The sequence below is a fragment of the Urocampus carinirostris genome, chromosome 1 (assembly GCF_059441175.1).
Source record: "Urocampus carinirostris isolate Australia breed hairy pipefish chromosome 1, RoL_Ucar_1.0, whole genome shotgun sequence".
NCBI lineage: Eukaryota > Metazoa > Chordata > Actinopteri > Syngnathiformes > Syngnathidae > Urocampus > Urocampus carinirostris.
This window is the reverse complement of record NC_142349.1, coordinates 41,522,152-41,545,167: the sequence shown is the minus strand read 5'-3', so window position 1 is coordinate 41,545,167 and position 23,016 is coordinate 41,522,152. Positions and strand designations below refer to the sequence as shown.

Here is a 23,016-nt window from a genome sequence, read left to right as displayed (position 1 = left end):
GCGATTTACATAACAAAAAGACAATAATCTCTAAACAAAACAAGTTGATATGGTCCAACCCATGTTTAAGGTAAATAGTAATGATGGGATATTTGTAAATACATGTACTATTCATTTACTAAAATGTTGAGATTAGAATTGGAATTAAATTGTCTTAATATATATATTATATATTATATATATTCATGAGCAAAAAGTTGGCATCGCTTGTCTTTCTTATTTTGTGTTTTATTCAAAAACAAAGTTATTATAAAGGATTTTATTGTCACGCAAAAAGAGAGTAACATACCTTAATAAGATCAGGAATGAAGCAATTCAAGATTACAAGTTAGTTTGTTGTTATTTGTTCTCGTGTGGTTTCGATAAAAAATTGTCTTTGCGCGAAATCAAATATAGATGAGAATTTGCACACGATACCTAAAAATGTATCAGTGGTCGGCACATGTTGCATATTCTAAGCGACATCTTATCTTGGTCCCCTGATTCCCTAGTGCCAATGCTAAATCCTCTGCAAACAGCCTCCAGCTACTACAGTCTACTTACGATTTTAAAAAGATGATAAATAACCCCAACAGTGCATGTTGAGCTGCCATCACCTTACAAAGAGTTTGAAAAGTTTTGAATCATATGACTTGGCATCACGCCCGCAACTAAATCCTGGAAATGCAGAGGAAAAAACATGCAAGTGGATTTCGGGTGCAAAAACACACATCAAAAGTCGCCAAGCCGGCGTGACCTTTTCACCGAGCGCTCTCTCTTTCGCAAATGACGGTTCTCGCTAGTGGATCGTCACCATGGCTACCGCTGAATAAATATCTTTCCCAAAAACTAAATCTTGTTTAGAGAGGATATTTTCAAATGAATATTGCAAAAACTTTGCCTTTACTTACAGTACTCCAGCAGCTCCCGTGTTATTTTCGATTGTTCTCAGTTATTTTCGATTGTTCTCAGCTTAGGGATGCTGCTGGAAAAGTGAATTTCCCTTCGGGGATGAATAAAGTATCTATCTATCTATCTATCTATCTATCTATCTATCTATCTATCTAGTATATTTGTTCCCACCCACAAGTTGTCCATTGATGAGTCAGAGCTTGCCTGCATAATGCCAGCAAGCAATAAGGTGTCATTCAAATGGTGCAATCAGCATCAGCTTTACTTTTCTATTTGGTCATCCAAGCCAATTCAATTCACACTTTCAAGTAAAGAAATTTTAAAAAGAAATAAACACAGACGTCTGTTCATTTCGCTCATTGACTCAGATTCACTTAGATTGAGTTACTTGCAAGGGTGGGCGGACCAATCCAAATATCTACATTATCTTCACTGAGAGGGTAGCTGGATCGGATTGTTGAATGTGATATTGCCATCCACATGAATGAAATGTAAAGTGTACAGCGCTATTTGTTTGGGTGAAGTTCATGTTGCCCAAAGACAATAAAGGCAGAAACTCCCTGAAAAACAGATGGTGACAGTAAAAACTGCTGATCAGATGTGCTACTATTTAGTGCCGTTTCCTTATACAAGTGTCTCTCGTTCTTTTTACTCGATGAAAGAACAAATATGCTTGAGATTATGTCTCATGGCCTTGAATCAAGAGAGAACTAGCTCTGCTGCAGGAAGGCCAACATAGACGGATACCATTACTATTTTACAATCACAATACTTGTGTTGTTAGTGGGTTGTGACATTAATTATACAAATCTAATCATTTTCAAATTTGATCCAGTTGTGGTTACACTTTATTTGCTTGATTGCTGTAATGTACTGCTTTATGGTCTCCTGATGTATAAAATCAAATCTTTGCAGCTAGTTCAAAATGCGTCAGCGAGACTTTGGACTGAGACAAAAAGGTTTGTGCATATCTGCCTTTGGAGATGGGATCTGCAACCTCAGTGGAAGTTTTTAAATTTAGACTTAGGTCCAACTTCTATTCAATATCTTGCCCGCCTAATACTTTTCTTTTCCTGTCTTTTTCCGACTACCTGGCTGGTCGTAATATGAGAGAAAAGGACGTCTAGACCTGAGGCATGTCAATGCCTATATCGACCAGCCGGCAGGGATGGGAAGATGTGTCGTTGCTGTTAGGGACTTTTTGAAAAAATTTCAACATACAGTATTACCTATGTTTTTCTTTTATTGATGTTCACTATGTTTTGTGTACCGTTATCCAATGCTAAATCTATTGCACCCCGGTTAACCTGAGAGGGGGATTACTACTTGTGAGGCCCCTTTTCAAGGTAACTTGTTTTCCTCTTGCTGAGGTTTTGAGGTTTTCCTTGCCCGCATGTTGGTTTAAGATCAGGAGACGGTGTAATTGTAATCCTGTGCAGTTCTCTGAGACATCTTATGATTAAGGGCTATACAAATAAACGTTACCTGACTTGACTTTTCAAAATATTGTACAATGAAAGGTATTTTCTGGCCTATAAGGCGCACCTGATTATAAGATGTACCTTCAAAATACCTTCTTGTGAGAGATTTTTTTCTTATATAAGGTGCATCAAACTACAACTCGCATGAAATTAAAACACTAGACAAAAAAATAATTCTTCATAAAACACAAATATTGGGAATCTTGTAATTAAAATGAATTGATTCATTCATAAATGGCTATTGTATGTGAAAGCATTTTGTTGTTACAAATTTTTGGCTCTATTTATGGTATTTCCAGCTCTATAGGAGCGCCCTTTCAAATCTCTGGCTAAATTGGGGTTTGTGGGTGCGCCTTATCGTACAGTATAATACTGTTGTCTTGTTGACATTACTTGTATTTTTGTTACATAGCTGTTGTTTTGGTTTGACTTTCTTGACTTTTGTTCTGTTGTTTTAGAAGAAGTATTTTATTTGTAATACAGTTTTCTTTCATTACATTGTACTGTATTGACTTCATTTTCAAAACATTGTGCAATAGATGGTATCATTTTAATGTTGACTTATATTTGTGATCTTGTTCCTTTTTATTTTGGGTTGACTCTTGACTTTTGTTCTGAAACAGTTGTAACAGAATTCTTTTTTATACTCTTAAAGTTTTAATTGTCTGGTGTTATTTAATTAAAACACAAAACAGTGTCTAAAACTTCTGTGATATTTTTAAAATCATAAATGTAAAATCACTAAAGGTGAGGATGGTGTAAATATTCACTGCTCATGAAATTTATCGGTATCACATCAGTATCGATACTCCACTATGTTTACACGAATCGGATCAATACCAAAAATCCCAGTATCACCAACGGTCGCTAGATGGATTCAACTTTGAATTCAACATTTAAGATAAAAGGAACTCGTTTCTGGAGTATGAGTGGACATGATGAAGCAGAAAATGTTTTGTCGTGTATGCTGGTGCGCCGGGACCCGCAGTCCTGTTTTCTGTCTTGTGTACTTTCCCATTACATATCAAATCATAATGGAGAAAATAAAATCGATTTTCCACAAGAGGGGAGCAGAATAAAGCCCTGCATCTATCGTTCTTTTCAATTGTTTCCTTTGCGTTAGTGTGTCTGTGTTTTTCTGCTCTAATTTCCTGACCTTTTCCTCCGCCTCCTGTCGCTCGTTGATTGTGAAAACACATTTGGAATAGTAATTTACAACGCAAGCATTGAACTTTTGCACTTGCTTTGTTGCCCCCGGCAGCAATATGAGTCAACCATTGTACGTTTGTGGGCTTTTGATGCCATTTGAAAATAATTACCATATTTTTTGGAGTACAAGCCACAATATTTTTCATAGTTTGGTCAGGGGTGCGACTTATACTCTGATGGGACTTATATCTGTAATTGTTAACACATTAATGTATCATTGAGTTTTAAAATTGTATTACCGGCCCATTTTTTTTACATGTTATTTTCACTCTTAACTGCTGTTTTATAATATTGTGTATTTTACGGTATGTATGTCTTTTTCTGTAGAAGCCCTTCTGAGGAAAGACATTGAGAATTAGCCTTGGCTAAAATGTTATAGTATGTGACATGAGTTCATAGAGCATAGTTGTCCCTTTTCAAATTAACGAAACTTGTCATTTTCCCCCCTGAAAATACTAAAGCATGTCTTAATTCCACTGTACTGATGCAACGATCAAATTATATACATAATATTCTTACTTTGTGTTTCTACCAATGTTCCAAAAAATAAATAAATACACTGAATTACTGCTTCAGTTTTGTGGGTTGCTATAAACAACTCAACCAATTTGAGGTGGATCTATAATTAAAACGCCATTTATTTCTGATTTGCTTGGGGAATTGTTGAAAACAAAATACATGGTATGCATTTGTTTGGAAAACTGAATCAATGACCAAAGCAAATTACCTATATTTTCAAAGTAATTTAAAAAATACTAACCAAAATGTTGAGTTTTTCTCATTTCTTGATTTTACTTTTCCATTTCCTGCATTTTCATGTACATAATGAACGTTTTAAAGAAATGTTTTCAAAAAAAAAAAGATTTCAGGGCTCGCTTAAAATAAAATCAAAATCACACAAACCTTCAAGGATATTTTGACCAAATTAAAAAGGTTTGGGGCAGTTCTTTGGATACAGTTTCAGAAGTAGTACAGTTATATACAAAGAAACCGCTGACAAATTGTTGTTTTAAGCAGAAAAAAAAGTCATCTTTCCTTTGTTCAGGGCAGCACAGCGATGCATTCGTTAGCGTGTGTGCGGCACAGTTCTGAGGTCATGAGATCCTGTGTGGAGTTTGTATGTTCTCCCTGTGCTTGTGTGGGTTTCCTCCGGGCACTCCCACATTCCAAAAACATGCATGTCAGGTTAATTGGCCGGTCCAAATTGTCCGAAGGTGTGAATGAGCGAGTGAGTTGTCTGTCTCTGTGTGCCCTGTCACTGGCTGGCAACCAGTTCAGGGCGTCCCCTGCCCACTGCCCACTGCCCGAGGATAGCTGGGATGGGCTTCAGCACCCCTGCGACCCTACTCTGGATAAGCGGTGCAGATAATGAATGAACGAATTAATGGCTTTGTTGACGCAAAACAACAATAGCAGTTGCGGAATATGAAGTATCCTTTGAGACCTAAACTAAGTTATCTTTTACCTAACTCTTTTTGGAGCCAGAAGCAGCTGTTACAGTAAATTGACAAACAAAATTCTTTACTGTTGAAATGTGACTTCCATGTAAGAACTCAATCCTTTTTTATGCTGTTTGTATCCGGTCCCGCATGAGCCTCAGAAATCGGACTTGCTCTTCAGACACGGCTCGACAGTCGGAAATGCCTTTAGTAAGAAGGACCCTCGTGATTCTCAGTAGAAAACAAATACAGACCGACCTTCTCGTTTTTTTTCCACTACCCTTACATATTTAGCAATTTTGACACTCTTGTTATCTTATCCTCAAGGCCGGAGTGCATCTCTCATACATGTGAAGTAGGTGTGACACGCTCGGTTGGATTGCCTCATTGCACATCTGGCACTGCCGATCCAAGCCATTAGAAAGCCGAGTGCCTGCCTGGCAAACAAAATGGGAGATGAAAAAAAAAGCAGATGGAAAAACAGATTGAAAGCTCGCAGCAGATACAGAATGACAAGAACAAAAACAATAGGACTGGAAACATGTTAGGAAAGGGACAATTTGTAACCAATGTCATAGCTAAAGTTGTGCATTATTCATATAATATACATGGAAAAAGGGGCATGAATTTAGTTTGAGGGCGGCTATTGAGAGCCCTAATTCAAATGTAAAGAACAAAGAGAATATAGAGAAAAATATTTAAATAAAGACATGGAAAGTTTACTTTAAACTAGCATGTGATGTTGACTACATCCATCCATCCATTATCTGCACCGCTTATCCTCAGTAGGGCCGCGGGGTGCTGGAGCTCATCCCAGCTATCCTGGGGCAGTGGGCAGGGGACGCCCTGAACTGATTGCCAGCCAATCGCAGGGCACACAGAGACAGACAACTCACTCGCTCATTCACACCAAGGGACAACTTGGACTGGCCATTTAACCTGACATGCATATTTTTGGAATGTGAGGCAAACACGGGGAGAACATGCAAACTCCACACAGGAAGGTTCGATTCATGACCTCAGAACTGTGAAGCACACGTGCTAACCACTGTGCCGCCGTGCTGATGCTGACTTCATATCAAATGAAAATTTTACATTTTACAAAGGTTTAATGTAGTAGGCTACAAAATAACCCTGAAATCCTTTTCAGGCCATCTTTTTCATTGTACTGTAGGTCGAAGTTTCTTCCACTGGACCATTTTGCTCTCAGTTATGTTTGTGTCAACTCTTTAATTATTTTGAGGTGCGTCCGTTACGTTCTACAAATGCAAACCCAGGCGAGGCAAGAAGCTGAGTGACCAGTGTATCAGGAGCAAAGGGAAATAACAAAAAGCACTCAGCACTCCGCTGTCCTGGAAGAAAGAGGGAACGGGCATTCTTGCCTGCCCTTCTATATGCAGATGAGATCATCAGTTACCGGAGGCGTGTCGTGTAACCGGTCGAAGTTTCCTGTTGACACTTTTCAAAATAAAGTTCTCAAATCGACTGGTTGATTAATAAGCGAAATTTCATTTGGACAAGCAACGAAATAAATCTCTGGCATGAATCATGATGACCTACAAAGGCACAAAAGTCATCTTTTGATTACAAATGAATACTCTGGGGATTCAAAACTTTATTATAGAGTCACTTCCTGTAGCTGAAGGGAATGTCTGTCCGTGAACCTTGTGTGCAGTTCAGGGCGTTTGGAAAAGGTTAGGGGAAATGTATTTGTGCCAGTGTTCCCGCTATATGCTAACAATATGTCCTATGTGGCACAAATCTGAAGACAACTGTACTGTACTAAAAATAATCAAATCACATCATCAGTTTACCCACTTTACCCTTTCATCACATGATAATGGACTACAATAAATCCTGTGTCTCTCAGCCATAACGGAGCACATTTTTTCTTATCTCAGATTGATTTCTTCCAACCTGCAATCCTGAAAGAAAGCTATGATATTCTATCTTCTGTATTTTGGCTGGCTTGCACGCAAATACAAAATAATCCAGTCGACGGGAAAAAAGAAATAGCTATTATAATTACCATTCACATGCTTTGTGTAAAACCAATCATAAACAAAAAAATTAAATTGGAAAACAAATTGCAGCAGATATCCTATCTTATAATTATCAAAAGTCCACCACTTATAAATTGGTAAAAGCATGATGAAAACATAACAACTCACTTATATTGGAGCAAAATAGAACATTGGCATGAGAGCGGTGAAATTATCTTTTTTTTTACTTGATAAATTAGTGTGGCTAGTGTTTCCTCCACAAGCCAATCATGCACCAAAGCAATTTTACCAAATGACCTTTCGCTAGCTAGAAAGACCAGCACTGATGCTCAATGCTGCAAATAGCACTCAGATAATTACAACTGTGTATACGGTTCCATGCGCTGGATTTTCAACACGCTTGTTGCTGTTTTGTGGAATCCTTAAGTTAATTTGTCCTCGTATCAATTGGAGCAGGCAGGAGCTCCACGACACGCATGAATCCCCGAAATGATGAAATGTGACATCAAGTAAATACGAGACGGGCTTGCATCTATCACTCCAAAAGTAAAGGTCGCTTGGAAGATTGAAGCATCTGCTTGCATACATCTCCTAGAGGGCTGCGTTCACTAGGGAGTGAAGTCTCTGGAGATTTCACCATTCTTCTTTTTCACTTCAACATACCTGTCAACCGATACGTTTTTTCCCTACAAAGTACGTTTGTTATGCATTTTAAGACGTGTACGACGTACAAGAAAATCTGTACGGAAAAAACGCAAATTTGTCAATGATGGGTACCATCCGGTATACACCGACTATCACGAATCTGCAAATCTATCAAGTCAAACGAGTTCGCCGCGGAAATCGTTTTTTTTCCCGTTGCAAATGAAGTGAGCGTTTGATGCTACTGCATGCGTCTGCCGCTGTAGTGCCTAATTTCGACTCCCCTGCAAAATCCTCCTCCCCTCGCGTGAACGCGCATTCTGCTGCACTTCCGACAATAGCAATAGTATTCTATATAATAAGCTTATTAAAACAATAAAGCTATTGTCGAAAGCGCAGCAGAATGCATGTTCACGCGAGGGGGGAGGATTTTGCAGGAGAGTCGAAATTAGCCACTACACATCAATGGTTGATATTGTAGTTTGGTTTACAAAATAGAAATGCCAACTAATTTTTTCCTCCAAAAATATCATAACAGTATTTACAATTTTAAATTTAAAGTGTTATTAATTGATATTTTAGTTACGCTGATTACAATTGTTCTTGATATTTAAAAAAAATATATATATTTTTATTATTGAGAATATGTACAGAATTATTTAACGAAACACATGTACAATATAACATGTTAAACTACATAAATAAAAATGGTGTAAAATTTTTTTGTATTTTGTAAAAGAAAATCCGACCGTTTGTAAGGGCATGGAGCCGTAGAGGTTGACAGGTATGATTCAACAGAGCTTTTCTCCATGACGCGAGTGTTTGGGTAATGACCCACAGAGTTCCGCATCTGCATTGCTTGCATTGCATTGTGTCATTTGCTTCAAACACTCATTTCAATTGATACGGCTGTATATCCAATTCTTTGGCACCACAACATTTTTTCCCCTCTAGACATTCTTCCATCATAAACAGCCATAAATAAAGGGGTCAGAAAAACTTTGTTCACAACAAAGGCTGTCTGTTTTGGAGCTTGCCTCACATGTTGTGTTAATTGGATTTGCCAGTTTGTAAGTGCTGTGTTACTTTATTGACGTCTCTACAGCAAACAAGCCAGATGGGTCAACCGACAAAAAAATCTCAGGTCCCCCGCCATGTGTAATATTTTGCAACACATTTGCATAATGGTGGGAAGGAGCACTACACATTCTGTGCCTGATTGAAAACAAAAGCTTTTTTGTAATACCTCTTATAGACGTGGCTTGGCGACATAGTAATGGTCGAGATGAAATCGCTTTTCACCCAAATAATCATTTTCCCTCTGTAGTCCACAGAACTACTTAAAATAGAGCTATTAATAATTCAATTGTTATCAAAACTCTTTCAATAGTTTTATGAGCAAGTATGTAGCTAATCTAAGGTGTCAGGCTCAGCGTCCATGCAGGTCTCCCAAGGGTTCCTGGGCATGTGCGGCATAGAGATGAGGAGGAGGGCGACGCCACTGAGAATGAGGAGGGTGAAGGAAGCGCAGGCGCAGGTGAAGGACCACGAGAAGTAGTACTCGATCCAGATAGTCTCGTCACTTTTGATCATCCTCTGGACCGACTGACGCATCACTTCCACCGAGATGATGATGCACAAGCCTGCAGGCGAGTCCAGTTTTCAGCTGTCGGCACTCGAGTATATATCTGTCAACTTATACATTGTTCCCATAATTTATACAGTTTCTGATCATTTTAAATTGTGTACAACAAATATTCTACAGGGATTTTTTTGTTAGACTGATCTTGTCTTGGGTATTCCGGCTGTAATCCGGATTGTCTCAGTCACTGGTAGCAGATGATAACATTTCAGAAGAGTCCTAAAATTGGCAAGATTACTAGTAAATGTTAACATTTACTTGGTAAATAAAGTAATAATATTGTTTTCATTCTACATAGTCTGTCTTTCTGTGAGTAAGTGGGTGCTGTGTTGTGTTTGTAAGGTTTAATATTGCTTAATAAGGGGAATTACAATCATTAATAAGGGGAGCAATTGGCTAAGATTGACAGGTATGCAAGTATTTCTTTTTCCAATGAGTTTTACTCCCCGCGTTTTCCACCAGATAAAAACTGCGTACTCCTAATTTTGCCAAAACACGCTGGTTACTATTTCCTAGTTTTGCTGATAATAACTAGTTCTAAAATGTGGCAAAGAAAATTTTCAAGTAAAGTGGAAATTACTTTTACATTTGTTATTTGCAGAAATGGGCAAGGTACTGGTTATATGGGTAACTACCATACTGTATTGGTACAAATACCTGCCTATTTTATGATAGTTTAATTTGCAATAATTAAAATAAAAATAGGGTTGGGTGTCATCTGGTGGTAGCCAGGAACTAGAAAATGGAGGAACATATAATGTGATTTTAACTACAATATATAATACTAGGATTCATAGGTATTTAGTAAATAAGTTGAGGTATTTTGGGAGATTGGGAGTGGAATTTCAAGTAGTACTGATGTCACTGATGTACTCATTGTACGAGAACAAAACAGTTTTTCCTGATTTTGTCACGACCAGAACGGAATTAGGATCCAGATGCGTAACGTTAACCACAAGTTTATTGAAATAAAGAGGAAAGGGAGCACCCGCGATCCGGTACTCGCTGGAACGTGTTCCGAATGCGGAAGTGGATCTTCCGCAGTGGGAGATCATAGTGTCGTATACGGAAAAACAGGTAGAAAGCCTTGACAGGAGAGCAAAACGTGGTCTGGGTCATAAAATGAGTCGTAAGCCGGGACGGGAGATCAAAACGTGGTCACGGTCAAAAAACAGGTCGTAGCCGGAGACTAACGGGGAAATCAGGAATGGACGGGTGGAAAACGGGGCCGAGGGGAGTCAGAGTCAAAATGCTTGCCTTGTAGAATCAGAGGTTCGCTGACGGACTGATAACAGGCGAGTGAAAGGACTGAGCTTAAATAGGACACGGAACCAATAAGGAAGGCAGCAGCGGCTGGCCCCAAACGAGCGGGCACAGGTGAAATTAATCAGTCATCATGACAGATTTAGTATCTTGTATCAATATTGTCACACGCCGCTGCCCATCAATGCCGACGTGTGTCTGAACAGACTGATTTTGAAACAGAGAAACCAAATACTACAACCCGGTTTATTTTTCATGGTTTCAGTGCTTATGGGATTCCCATTGAGCATTTTATTCTCTATTCTGTATGGCAAAACAGTCACCCTGGTTGTTATTATTTGATGACACTGAAGTTATTGGTCAAATAAAATAAAAAAATGTCTATTCAGTACTTTTATTTGTAAAACAAATGCTTTAGCCCGTATAAAGGGTTTGTTACTTGGTGTCAGTATATAATAAAGTGTTAAACTGTAGTTATTGTCATAAAATAAAGGTTTCTACTTGGCGGACTTCCACTATAACGGGTTATTGTTGGAATGTAACCCCTGCAATAACGAGGGATTACTGGGAAATCAAATCAAATTAGTACAAGTTAATCATCCCACTGCAGATAAACATTAAAAACAAATTCGAGACGAGGTGTACCTGCAAAGGCGAAGAACATCCCTGCAGGCCTGAGAAGATAATCGCGTCCCTTCCCGAAGGAGAAGATGACGCACAAGGTCCCCAGGATCATGAAGAACAGACTGAAAACGGTGATGGCCGCTGCAGAGATGTTGTACTCTGACAATAAAACGTCGTGAAAAGCCCTGTGGTCACTTGCGTTATTGACTGACGCCGCACTTAATTAGCTAGAAGCTGAAAACAAGCGTAGCATCTGTGTGGCTGCGCTGTTTAATTTTGCATGACACGTTTGCAAAGAAAACCTGGTCATGTAAAAAATCATAGACATGCACACACACAATGTAGATTCTTATTATGCGTGGAAATTATACTTTGAAGACTAGAATAGATCGATGGGTTTTACGCTACATTATTTAAATGAAATATCAGTAATAACCAACGTTAGGCACATTATGGAAAAAGTAATCAGTTCTAGTTAATAGTTACTTTATTGTATCTGTTTCCTGTTACGTACCAGACTACTGACACCCAAAAGTAGCACATTACTCTGAAAGTAACTATCTACAGTGGAACCTCGGTTTTCGAACGCCTCTCAGTTCGAACAAATCGGAGTCCGACCAAAAATTTTGAGAAATTCTTGCTTCGCTGTTCGGTCAAAATATCGGAGTTCGAACGCCAGTAATGCATGGGTGCGTACGCTAGGGTGCGATGCTGAGCGGCGTACGGGGGTTTTAGCCCCTTATTATGCCTCCGAAGAAAGTCAGTGCAGGCAGCAAAGTTGCTACAGGTGAAAAAAGAAAAGTAGTGCGTACAACTATAGCATTTAAGAAAGAAATAATAGCCAAATATAAAGGAGGTGTGCGAGCGCCTTCTGCTGACCACCACAAAGAAATCCTATTCATAAGATTACGATAACGCGAACGTACGATAAGCCTGGGTTAACTTTATATGTATACGTTAAACATTCATGGTAAGTATTCGGGGTGTTGGAACGGATTAAAACGATTTACATTATTTTTAATGGGAAAAATGATTTCCGTGATGGAACAAATCGGTTTTCGAACAGGGTTCTGTAACGGATTATGGTCGAGAACCGAGGTTCCACTTTAGTTACAAAATATCGTAGATACTCATATTAAAGCCGACTCACGAGAAATTATAATAAACAACAAACATAATAAAAGAAATTCAAGAAAACGTGTACACTAACTTGTGGATGGTGAAAATGGTGAACCTTTCACATTCTTGGCTTGTACAATCTTGAGAGCTTGCAAACTAACTGTTGAGACACTCCATGTCCTTTTTATATTTTGTCTTCAAAGCACTTGAATAGTTACTTATCAATTTCTAGGTAATTTTCAAGATGTGGCCCCGAGATAGAATATGTCCCTCCAAAAACGTTTCCTTTATGTACCAATTTATGACATATTCGAACCCAAAGCAGCACTAGAAGAGAAAGGGTTCGATCCAGTTTATATATATTTATGTACATGATCTGCATTGAAATGATCTGCATTTCTATAGCGCTTTTCAAGTCAATGACTTCCCAAAGCGCTTTACATTGTGCTTCACATTTCCCAATAGCGGCCGTGATCTGTGCAGCCATGTAAGGCGCTAACCTGCTTATTGGGGGTAATTGGGGGTTCAATGTCTTACCCAAAGACACTTCGACATGTAACACGGACAAGCCGGGATTCGAACTGGGATCCCTTAATCCTAAGACGATCGCTCTACCTCCTGAGCTACTGCCGCCCCAAACATACGTACATTAAACGATGTATGCTCATTGTTGAGACACTTTACGATAAAAGCCACAGAACAAACCTTGAACGCATAAGAACGGCAGCCAAGCAGTGAGAGCAATTTTTCGGGTGAGCAGTAGGGGTGGGCAGATCTCTGTAGATATAATGCTCTCTCTCTCTCTCTCTCTCTCTCTCTCTCTCTCTCTCTCTCTCTCTCTCTCTCTCTCTCTCTCTCTATCTATCTATCTATCTATCTCTTTATCACCCAGCACCCTGCGCACAGAAGGCAAATACATCTGTATACTTCTCATTTGAAGTATTTTATGACATTTTTACAAAAAAGTCTGCTCTCAACTTGTTTTTAAAATAATATTCACGGACAAAATCACAGTCAAAATGAGCCGCGATGACCTTAAGTCTTTGCAGGAGGGCGACAACTTTTTAGTGCTATAGTAGATATGATAGGGTACACAGGCTCTGGCATTATCTTTATTTCATTACATTTATCAAATCATCGAACGTTACCCATTGATATGGCATTTACTGAAGAATGAGCTTTTGTCTGGAGAGCAGTTTTGGTGGTTTAGTTGAATTTTGTCTAATAACATATGGTTTGGCTCTCTCTTCCCCTCAAAAAAAATTCAAAATGTTTTGCTTTCATGGCTCATAGTGTGAAACAGGTCTGCGACCCCTGTCACATAATCTGTGTATAATACATTACTCCAAAGACATTTTGTATTTGCTCAAATTTGAAAAACACAGGTGTGCCAAATGTTGTGGCCTTGTTAATCTTCTTCTTGCAGTAAATTAAAGTGGGAATAAAGTCTAGCCAGAGGCGAGAACAATATTACTACAGGGATTCTCGCTATCATATTTTATTGTTTTTCATCATGAGCCGAAAGGGCAGGCTTGGGTTTGCTTACACCATATATATATATACAATGTACACAAGCACGATAGGCGGTGCAACCTTTACCCTTCTGGGTCTTGACTTCAAAAACTTCTGCTTCTTCTCCTGATGTGAAGTATTTGAAGTAGGAACAGTTCTTGGCTGCAGCAGAGAACACAGGAAAGATAAATAACAGGTGACCTCAAATGGAGAATTACGTTTAGATTATTTCAACTGTTTTGTCGCAATTATTTTACCGTTTTTCAGTTGCTAGAGTGTATACCAATTTGTAGTATTTTGGTCAAAAAGCCCAATTCAAGTTCATCATTGACAAACATTTTCGTCACAATTTGCATCTCCAATAAATAAACAAAACAAGAAAAAACAAAAATACAAATGCAAGTCACATCCCTCCCATCCATTTTATGTTCGCTGTCACTCAGGACACCCAAGCTGAGAGGATAAATAGAAAAGTCAAGCATTGCCACGTTTGACTATTTGAACCTTTGAATAAAGCTACAAAGTGCGGGTCCTCGCTTTACATTCACAAATGGTCAATATGATGTGCGTATGTCCGTGTAGGTTTACACCAAGCAACAGAAGAGCCGTTTGTTACCCTGGATGAGAAAGAATCGCTAAAGACGTTACCTAGCAACAGGCTGCTGGCCTGTCCAATTCATCCACATTTTAAGGCATAGAGTACAGTGGTTGTGTGTACGTGCGTATTTGTTTTTGTGTGTGCGCATAAGTATGTGTACAATTGAAATATGCTGTATGAGACTGTAAGCAACTATTTCTCTGTTGCCACAATACTTGCAAGCATTTTTCCCATTCATACCTCAGCATTTAAAGGGTTTATTTTGATAAACAACGCAAGTGGTTCCCCTATGTTCCTGTCCGGAGGATTCGCTCTTAAAATGTTGGTCTACTAGTGGTCCCAAGAGCCAAGAAGAGATCCGCAAGTTCAAGAGAGTTCTCCATTTGGGCCTGGGTGCTGTGGAATGGTCTGTCCTATGAGATTCGATCTGCAACCTCAGCGTAACTATTTAAATCTAGGCTTATATACATTTATATTCCATAGCTTATGAATGACCTATATTTCATGTTGACAATATCTATGTATCATTTGTTAATGTTATATCCATTGCAACCTGGTCATCTTGGTAGGGGGATTACCTCATGTGCCTCCCTTCTCAAGGTTTCTTCATTTTCCTCATGTTGAGGTTTTTGAGTATTGACTTGCCCTTATCTAGGTTTTAGATCAGGGAATGGTGTAATAATAGTCTGTAGTTTGCAATAGGCTGTGGTCTTTGCAGCTCTTTGAGACTCCTTGACTCCAATAGATATGATCCTTTTGAAAAATGTGAAAAAATCATTATGTGTTTTCAAGAAGTTCAAGAAACAGAAACTGCAGTTCTGGTTTGGATAATGGGATTTTTTTTTAACGACTATACTATCTAAAAGCCACCAATAATGAGTTGGATGTGTGCTTTTGTTAAAATTATATTGACAAAATACAGTGTGTAATCCCGAGTACAGTGGGCAGAACAGCGGCTGAGTGGGTAACACGTCAGCCCTACAGTTCTGAGGTAACAGGTTCAAATCCAGCCACTGGTCTCTTTGTGCTATATTTTTAAATAATTTTTCAAGTATTACTATATTTTTAAATCAGGAACAGTGGAACAAAAATGTCTTTTACTACGTTCTTTCAGTAAAGACCAACCCCAAAAACCGATCTGAAGAGGGATTGGTGCCGCCAAGCTGTCCTTTCCCAAGACACACCACAGTTAGTTGTGCCCCAGCACACTGGTTGAAAAACACTGTTCTAGTCTTCAAACAGCCCACCAGGTAGGCTCAGTGCTAGAGAAAGAACTATGGAACGCTGACCAGGATTCAGCGAAATAAACAAAACCAGCCAATGTGATTATGCAATTAACGTTATCTCCATAAAGAAAACACAGGAGTGCAGCTGAGCGTCTACCAAGCGTCTCAACCTCAGCGCCTTCACAAGCAGTCATCAGCAGTGCCGGCACGAATGTAACGTCAGTTATATGCGCAACGGGACTCACACTTGAACCAATCATGTTTCAGGTTTGTCCTCATAGGGCCAGTGAAAGGGAGCGTGTTATTTATTTCTGGGTTACTTGTGATAACAAAGCTTTTGGGAAGAACTCCATTATGACCACAGTATTGACTCCTCAGGAGGGAAACTTGCCAATATTGCGAGAATGGTTGAAAGATTGCAGCAGTACGTTATCACCATGCCGACACGCTCGTTAGATCGCAGAAGCAAGCGAAGATGGAATTAACGGAAGGACTTTAGCCCCCAACTGATAAATACCTTTTAGTGGCATGGGAGTGATTACAACGGTAAATGTGTAATATTTCCAGGCTTGCCATTCAAAGGGATTTTTTATGCTGTGATTCATTTGCCTTGAACAAGAACATTTGATCACATTACCCTGATTTTAGGTGACCTACACTGGCTTCCTGTCAGTTTAAGATGGAATTCTAAGGTTCTGTTGGTATCATATAAAATTTTACATTGACTTGCTCCTTTATGTCTGTGCAAATGTTTAGAATGGTGATTGCCCTGGGGAAGAAGCTGTCTCTGAGCCTGTTTGTCTCAAAAAAACGTGCATTTTCCCATAAAAGATACTCGTGGACCGAGAAATCTATTATTTTAGAAAACATGAGGCTCACCTGAAGGGAGCTGACAGGATTTTCCCCATCTTGCTGCTAAAGGTTCCTCCCCTCTCAAGGTTTTTGGCAGCAAGTTGGCGGACAATCATGTCAGTTTTCCTCTGGGTGAAATGTGATGTCAAATAAATACAAATTTCTCGACCTATGAGTATCTAAAAACTCATGTTTATAGGATAGTTTGTGTATTTTTACTTATTATATGCCTTTTTCATGAATTAAGTTTTTTACCCCTACACACCTTCCCTATAAGAACATCACTTTGAAACAAAGTCATTTTTTTCCTTAAAAAGGAAACTTCTCATTACAGTGTTCATTTTACCTCTGAAAAGTGATGGGTCCCAGGGACTCGCATGCTCAAAAATCTATGGGTCCCAACACAGATCTATGGGTCCCCAAAATTTAGTGTTATCGCGGTTGAAATTGTAAATCGGTGACAAATAATATATATAATATAAATCTATATATTCATTCAGTTTTAATCATCACAGTTTATTAGTAATTCAAATCAGTTATCACTTCAAAATGTTTCAGTTCACAACAATATTGTACATTACACAAAATATAATTGCTGAAATAATTATATTAATCTATATTTTCATTCAGTTTTAATCTTCACAGTTAATTGGTAATACAAAGCAGTTATCACTTCAGATTTTTCAGTTCACAATATTGTACACTATACAAAATAATATTGCTGAAATATTTATATATTCATGCGTTTTAATCATCACAGTTAATTGGTAATACAAAGCAGTTATCACTTCAAATTTTTCAGTTCATATAATCTTCGTGGTTTGCTATCCCGCCATAGTTGGAATGCCTTCTCAAAGTCCAATCCATTATCATCCTCCTCATAGCGTAACCAGGAGTATAATTGAGTCTATTTTGGCAGAAAAGTCCTTTTCTTGCTAGTATTCTTTTGTTTATTTTCTTTCGCCGAATCGTTCGCTTCAAAACACGTGTTTTCCTTGCCTTCGCGGTCTTCTGAAGAATTTCTCCGCCGTTTTTTCGTGCCGGAATTATTGCCGTTTTTACCACTTTCTGTGTTATGTTTCGACTTATTGCCGACACTGAAGAAATTACCAATTTTTTGTTGATTTGCACCTAATACCAACTGTTTTTACGGAGGCATACTTCTCTTCCACTCGACAACCACCAAAACAATGACGTTATCTCGAAGCAACGAGATCTTGTTTGCCGAGATCGGCGCGAGACCAAAACAACAATGGCGGATCTGCCTAACGAAAAGTTTGGAGTGCGGTAATTTTTGTTAAAAAAAAAAGTAATCGGGTAATAATGAACATTTGGTGTCAAAAAAGTTTCGTCCCGGGGACGCACGTTGATTTGACCCAATGCGTCCCCAGCAAAAATGATGTGTCTAGGACACAGGGACGCGGGCAAACAAGAATACTGTCTTTATCCCAAATGCTACTTTGTCAAGCATGGTGAACTGGATTCAACCCTTAAGTTCTGGGTGAATGGTGCTGCCTTAGCTTCGGGCACTAACCGAGTCAAAACAAAACATAATTCACAAAAGTGAGGGTTCAGCGCATTTCTGTATTTTCTTTTTTAATATGAAAACAATTTCAACAAGATATGTCTGTGTTGCATTAGTTTCGAGTCGATAGCAACTTGACACTAAAAGCTGCTCGATGACGGGATGCTGCCGTAGCAGCAGTTTTAACAGAACGGGACTTGACTCACTGTCATATTCACTCAATGGGAACGTTTTTTCTGTCAATTTACAAGCTGCTTGCCATTTCCCCAAACACTTTCTCACTCCCAGCTATTTCCTCTACACGAAGGAAAGAGTATGACGTACTGCTTGGGCATGCAGATGCTTTGACATTGAATTTTCCTTCAAATACTGTATCATCAAATAGAAGGATGCAGAGATGTTTAAAGTGAACAGACAAGGCCTTCTAAAAGCTCCCTTCGGACATTTGAATATCCTTCAATTTATTTTCTCAATCTCATTCCATAAATCATTGCTTGTGGACCTCACATCCTCGTCAGTCCTCTGCACCTCCAAATCCCCACCACTGAACTCAACACGGGTCTCCCAGGTGTGCTTTTAATTGTTAAGATGAAGCACTAAGGCACACTTTATTAAGGTTGGTCCTGATGTGCTGCAGCATGAGCCAGCCGGATTAAGTGTCATTGAAAGAAATCTCAACACCAAAGTGACCAGGCGCGTAAGCAGAGCCAAGAAAATACATATTTGCAAATTCCAGCTTTATTCCAAGGGCAACTTAGTACATTATTTAAAATCTGATTAGATTTGATTTTTGGTTCCCAAAGTAAACATTTGTTGGTTGAACAGGGATGGAGACCACCAGACTGTACCTGCCCAAGACACACCAAAATAGTTGGTGGCCCTATGAACCAATGTGGTTAAGGGAACCCCACACCCACCCACCAAAGTTACCCCAAATGTAATCTTCATTGAAATTTAGATAACATTTGGACTGATGTGAGGTTATCAGAGTCAGTCAGATTGAATTTGCTGGAGGGTTTCGGAAGCGTGACATTTACCTGCCCTTGGCTCACATATTGTCATTGGAGTATCAAAATGGAAATTGGTAAAACACATGTTACATCAAACAGGCAATGGCTGTAACTTTTAATAACACTAAACTTTGAGAGCAGGCACTCCTGGCAGCCAAATAATGTCAATAAGCATATATATATATATATATATATATATATATATATATATATATATATATATATATATATATATGGTGAGGTGTTTTGGACTGCTGGGCGTGAAAGTGTATTTAAAGCCTGACAAGTCAAAGCAAATCACATTTTTTTGTATATCCCTTAATCACCGAGAGTCTCAAAGGGCTGCTCCGGCCACAGTTATGGTATTTACATCATCTTATGACTTTAAACCTACATGGGGGCAAGGATGAAGGCATTGGGAAAAGTAGGAAACGTTGAGAAAGGACAGCCTATGAGGTAATCCCCCTTCCATGATAACCAGACTGCAATAGATGTTGCACGGACACCAGTAGACAAAACAGAGTAAACATCAAGAACATCTGAGGTCGTCCATGGACTTTTTGACATTTGCTTGAATTGTTTTTTGCCTCTCCAGGTTTTTTATTTTTTCCAAAATTATTTTAATCTGTCAACTTAATGAAATGTTCTGGAACTGAAATGTGCCGAATAGTGCTTGTATGACCAGAAAAATAAATACTACTTAACAGGCGATAAGTGGTGGAATATATGTGAAACACAGTGCACATCTAGTAGCTCTCAGAATTTGAGGGAATTCAACTGGAAGAATGTCAACATTTTTTTTAATTATCCCCAAAAGTAGGAGAGGTTTTTCCGATGTCTAACAATTATGCTGGAGAACATGTGGTTCCATGTGAGCACCTCTCCAGCTATTTTTGGCACAAAGACATCCAAAAGATGCGCTAGTTTGAAGGTCTGCTTTAATTTTGTACAGTTCCTCTGCTTTGACCTTGTGGTTGCTTGAATAGCTTGTGTAAACATTTCTGGATTCGCTTCCTCAACCAATGAGAACCCACCTTTATTTTATGTTGCATGAATGCTTTCGCACGTGTCACTTGATCTCAAATGACTTTGTGTATTTAAAGTCAGAATTCTGTTAAAGTTACCAGGGATAAAATGTGACTTACTTTTGCTAGTAAAAGGTTTAAGGAGTGTGTACAATTTCACTAGTTTCCTTTACTTAACCTTATAAACACACCATACACACCATTTCCCGACAGACCACACCCAGTCCTTAAATTACATGCTCTTTTTGCAGACTGAGAAATTGACCCACCCAACTAGAATACACTGCTAATCCTACCTCCAGGTAAGCTAATGGGTCCGCAGCCTTTGCCCTGTGGGTCCTCCTCCACCATGAAGATATTTTTCTTGCATAGCCTCCAGAGGCCAAAATGGGCAGCCTCGCACGTAGCGTTGAGCTTCTCCACACGAGGGCTGAGGACGGCCCAGTGGTCCGTCACCACAGCGGCCAGCAAAGCTACCATGCCCACCACGATCACCACCGACGTGATCTTCACCTTGGTGGCCTGCTCCTCAAACATTTTGCGCAACGGAAGCCTTGAGTTCCTCTGTTCCTGGTTTGCAACACTTTCTTGTCTTTCTTGCCCTCTGCCTTGTTCCTGCTGCTTCGGGGAAAAATATGGAAGGGACCTGAGAACAGCGCCCTACTTTCTACCTCTCTACTCTTTTGCTCTCTCTCACTACCTTCTTTTTGGTGAGTGGAAACTGGACTTTAAATGATGAATATTTGATTTAATTTGCAAGTATTCTCAAGTCAACTTGTTTTCTGTTCCTGCATTTTATTGTGCAGTGCCTCAAAACATCGTCATTTGTGTGGAACATATTATTCATATTCTTAGCTGATTCAAAACTCATTTGCGTGTCAGGGAAGCCCGAGGGGCATATTTCCTTTATTAGTTGACAGATGAGCTGGTCTACTTACTCAGCCAATCAGGATTTTCTATTTCAAATGGTGCTCCCATGTCAGGAGGTAGTCCACATTTAACGCCACAAAAGACACAAAAAGGATTGTTTATAAGAAACAGCACAAAACGATACAAAGTGCACTGCAAAAAATGTACTTAGGACTTTATGGGTAGTATGTCAATATTGGGAACTATTCCAGTTTCAGGTTTTAACTGATTTTATTCTTCAATAAGAAAAATGCTTTTGCATTTTCCCTACTATACACGATTTCTGCACTTTTGCTGGTTGTATGTGAATGTAGTAAGTATATAGTAAGTGTGTATGTATTTCAAATACTACTACTAGCGCTCTACTCGTAGTAGTATTTGTTGTTGTACATTGACACTGTTCCACACTTGTAGAAAGATACTCTACAGTTAGTTTCTGACAGAATAGTTTAATATTTCTGTACACCACAAAACAAAGACACATAATTTAACCCATCCTTACGTTATTTTCATTCATTTGAAATTGAAAGAATGAAAAAATGAAAGAATTAAATTAAAAAGAAAGAAAGAAAGAAAGACTCTGTAGTTTTTAAAATGTGACAAATTGGCTCATATAGTTGATCCTTATTTTAAAAATAGTATTTGCTTTGAAAAAAATAAAAATAATTAGCTTTCATGAAATGAAATGATCTGCATTTATATAGCCCTTTTCAAGTCAATGAAGACTTCCCAAAGCGCTTTACAATGTGCTTCACGTTTCCCAATAGCTGCCGAGCAGCCATGATCCCAAGATGAGCGCTCAATCTCCTGAGCTACCGACATGTAAATTATTTTTGCTTGTTTAAATATTGATTTACTTGTTTTACTGAAGACTAAAGGTAACAATGGAATACATTTAAGAAAATAAATCGTCACATTGAGGAACATTTTCTTCCAATGCGGTGAGTATTTTTTGTAGTGTGAGAAATTGATTAACAATCTTTTCTCTTTTTTTCCAAATACCAAGATTTTTTACATGATAATAATAAAAATGAAATCATTAAAATAAAACAGATAATTAGTTTACAACTTTTATCTAAGCCCGAACAAATTTCTATTTGTACCCCTTTCAACATCTGGAAAATTAAGTATACATCAGAAGTAACAAAGCAGGGGTGTCAAGCTCATTTGAGCTCAGGGGCCACTAGGTAGATTAAAAAAATGATCTTACAGGTGCCGGACTAGAAGATTAAAGAGAAAGGAAAAAGAAAGAGGGAGAGAGAGAGAGAGAGAGAGAGAAAGAGAGGAAGAGGAAAAGAAAAGAGAAAGAGAAAGAGAAAAAAACAAATGAAGAAAGGGAACGAGAAAAGAGCAAACAAGAGAAAAAAGAGAAAGAGTAAACAAAAGGGGAAAACAGAGAGTCCCCACTAATCTGTTTTTAGATTCTGATTTGCTTTGCATGAAAAAAAGGGTTTTGAAATTAAAGCTAATGGAGTTGTGATGGACCTGCTTCTCATCGAACCAATGAAGCCATCCCAAAATGTAATTTTAAAACTCAAAGGGTAAAAAGCTCTGTGAAAGAAATAGCTAATTTCACTGACACAATCATTCTTTTCATTCATATAAAAGCTTTGAGCAAATGGACCTGTTTTTTATTTTTCGAGCAACGCGCTTTGCTTTCAGAAGGGCCTTTTTTCAACTCAAAGTACGTGACTAACAGGGTTCACACTCACCTCATTATCTCATTATGTACTTGAAGAAAGTCAGAACTTGCTTCATTACAATATGAATTATGAGCTACTGATTATTACACTAAACATTTAATTCACAGAAATACGTTATACATTTAACAGTTAAACAAGTGAAGTGCAATAAAAATCATTTACATTCATTTTTTCTGCCTCTGTGTGTGTCCAATTTACAAGTCCGTGTTTGAGTTGATGACAAATAAAACAAAAAATGGGGAGAAAAGTTCAGTTGAGAATTTTACTGCAACAAAATAAAGCACAACAAAAAACAAAATACATTCTGGGCTTGTGTAGTCACCAAAAAAGCATTAGAGAACAG

At 38.5% G+C, this 23,016-nt stretch overlaps 1 protein-coding gene across 1 annotated transcript; it reads right to left on the bottom strand.

The window, feature by feature from the left end:
* Window positions 1–8,122: 8,122 nt before the first annotated feature.
* On the bottom strand, window positions 8,123–20,684 carry cacng1b (calcium voltage-gated channel auxiliary subunit gamma 1b). Its single transcript, XM_088355281.1, has 4 exons — window positions 20,358–20,684; window positions 13,913–13,987; window positions 11,216–11,353; window positions 8,123–9,308 (listed from the first exon to the last, which is right to left on the bottom strand). The coding sequence occupies exons 1-4, from the start codon at window positions 20,596–20,598 to the stop codon at window positions 9,076–9,078; spliced, it is 687 nt and encodes a 228-aa protein (XP_088211407.1). The 5' UTR covers window positions 20,599–20,684; the 3' UTR covers window positions 8,123–9,075.
* Between the last annotated feature and the right edge of the window lie 2,332 nt (window positions 20,685–23,016).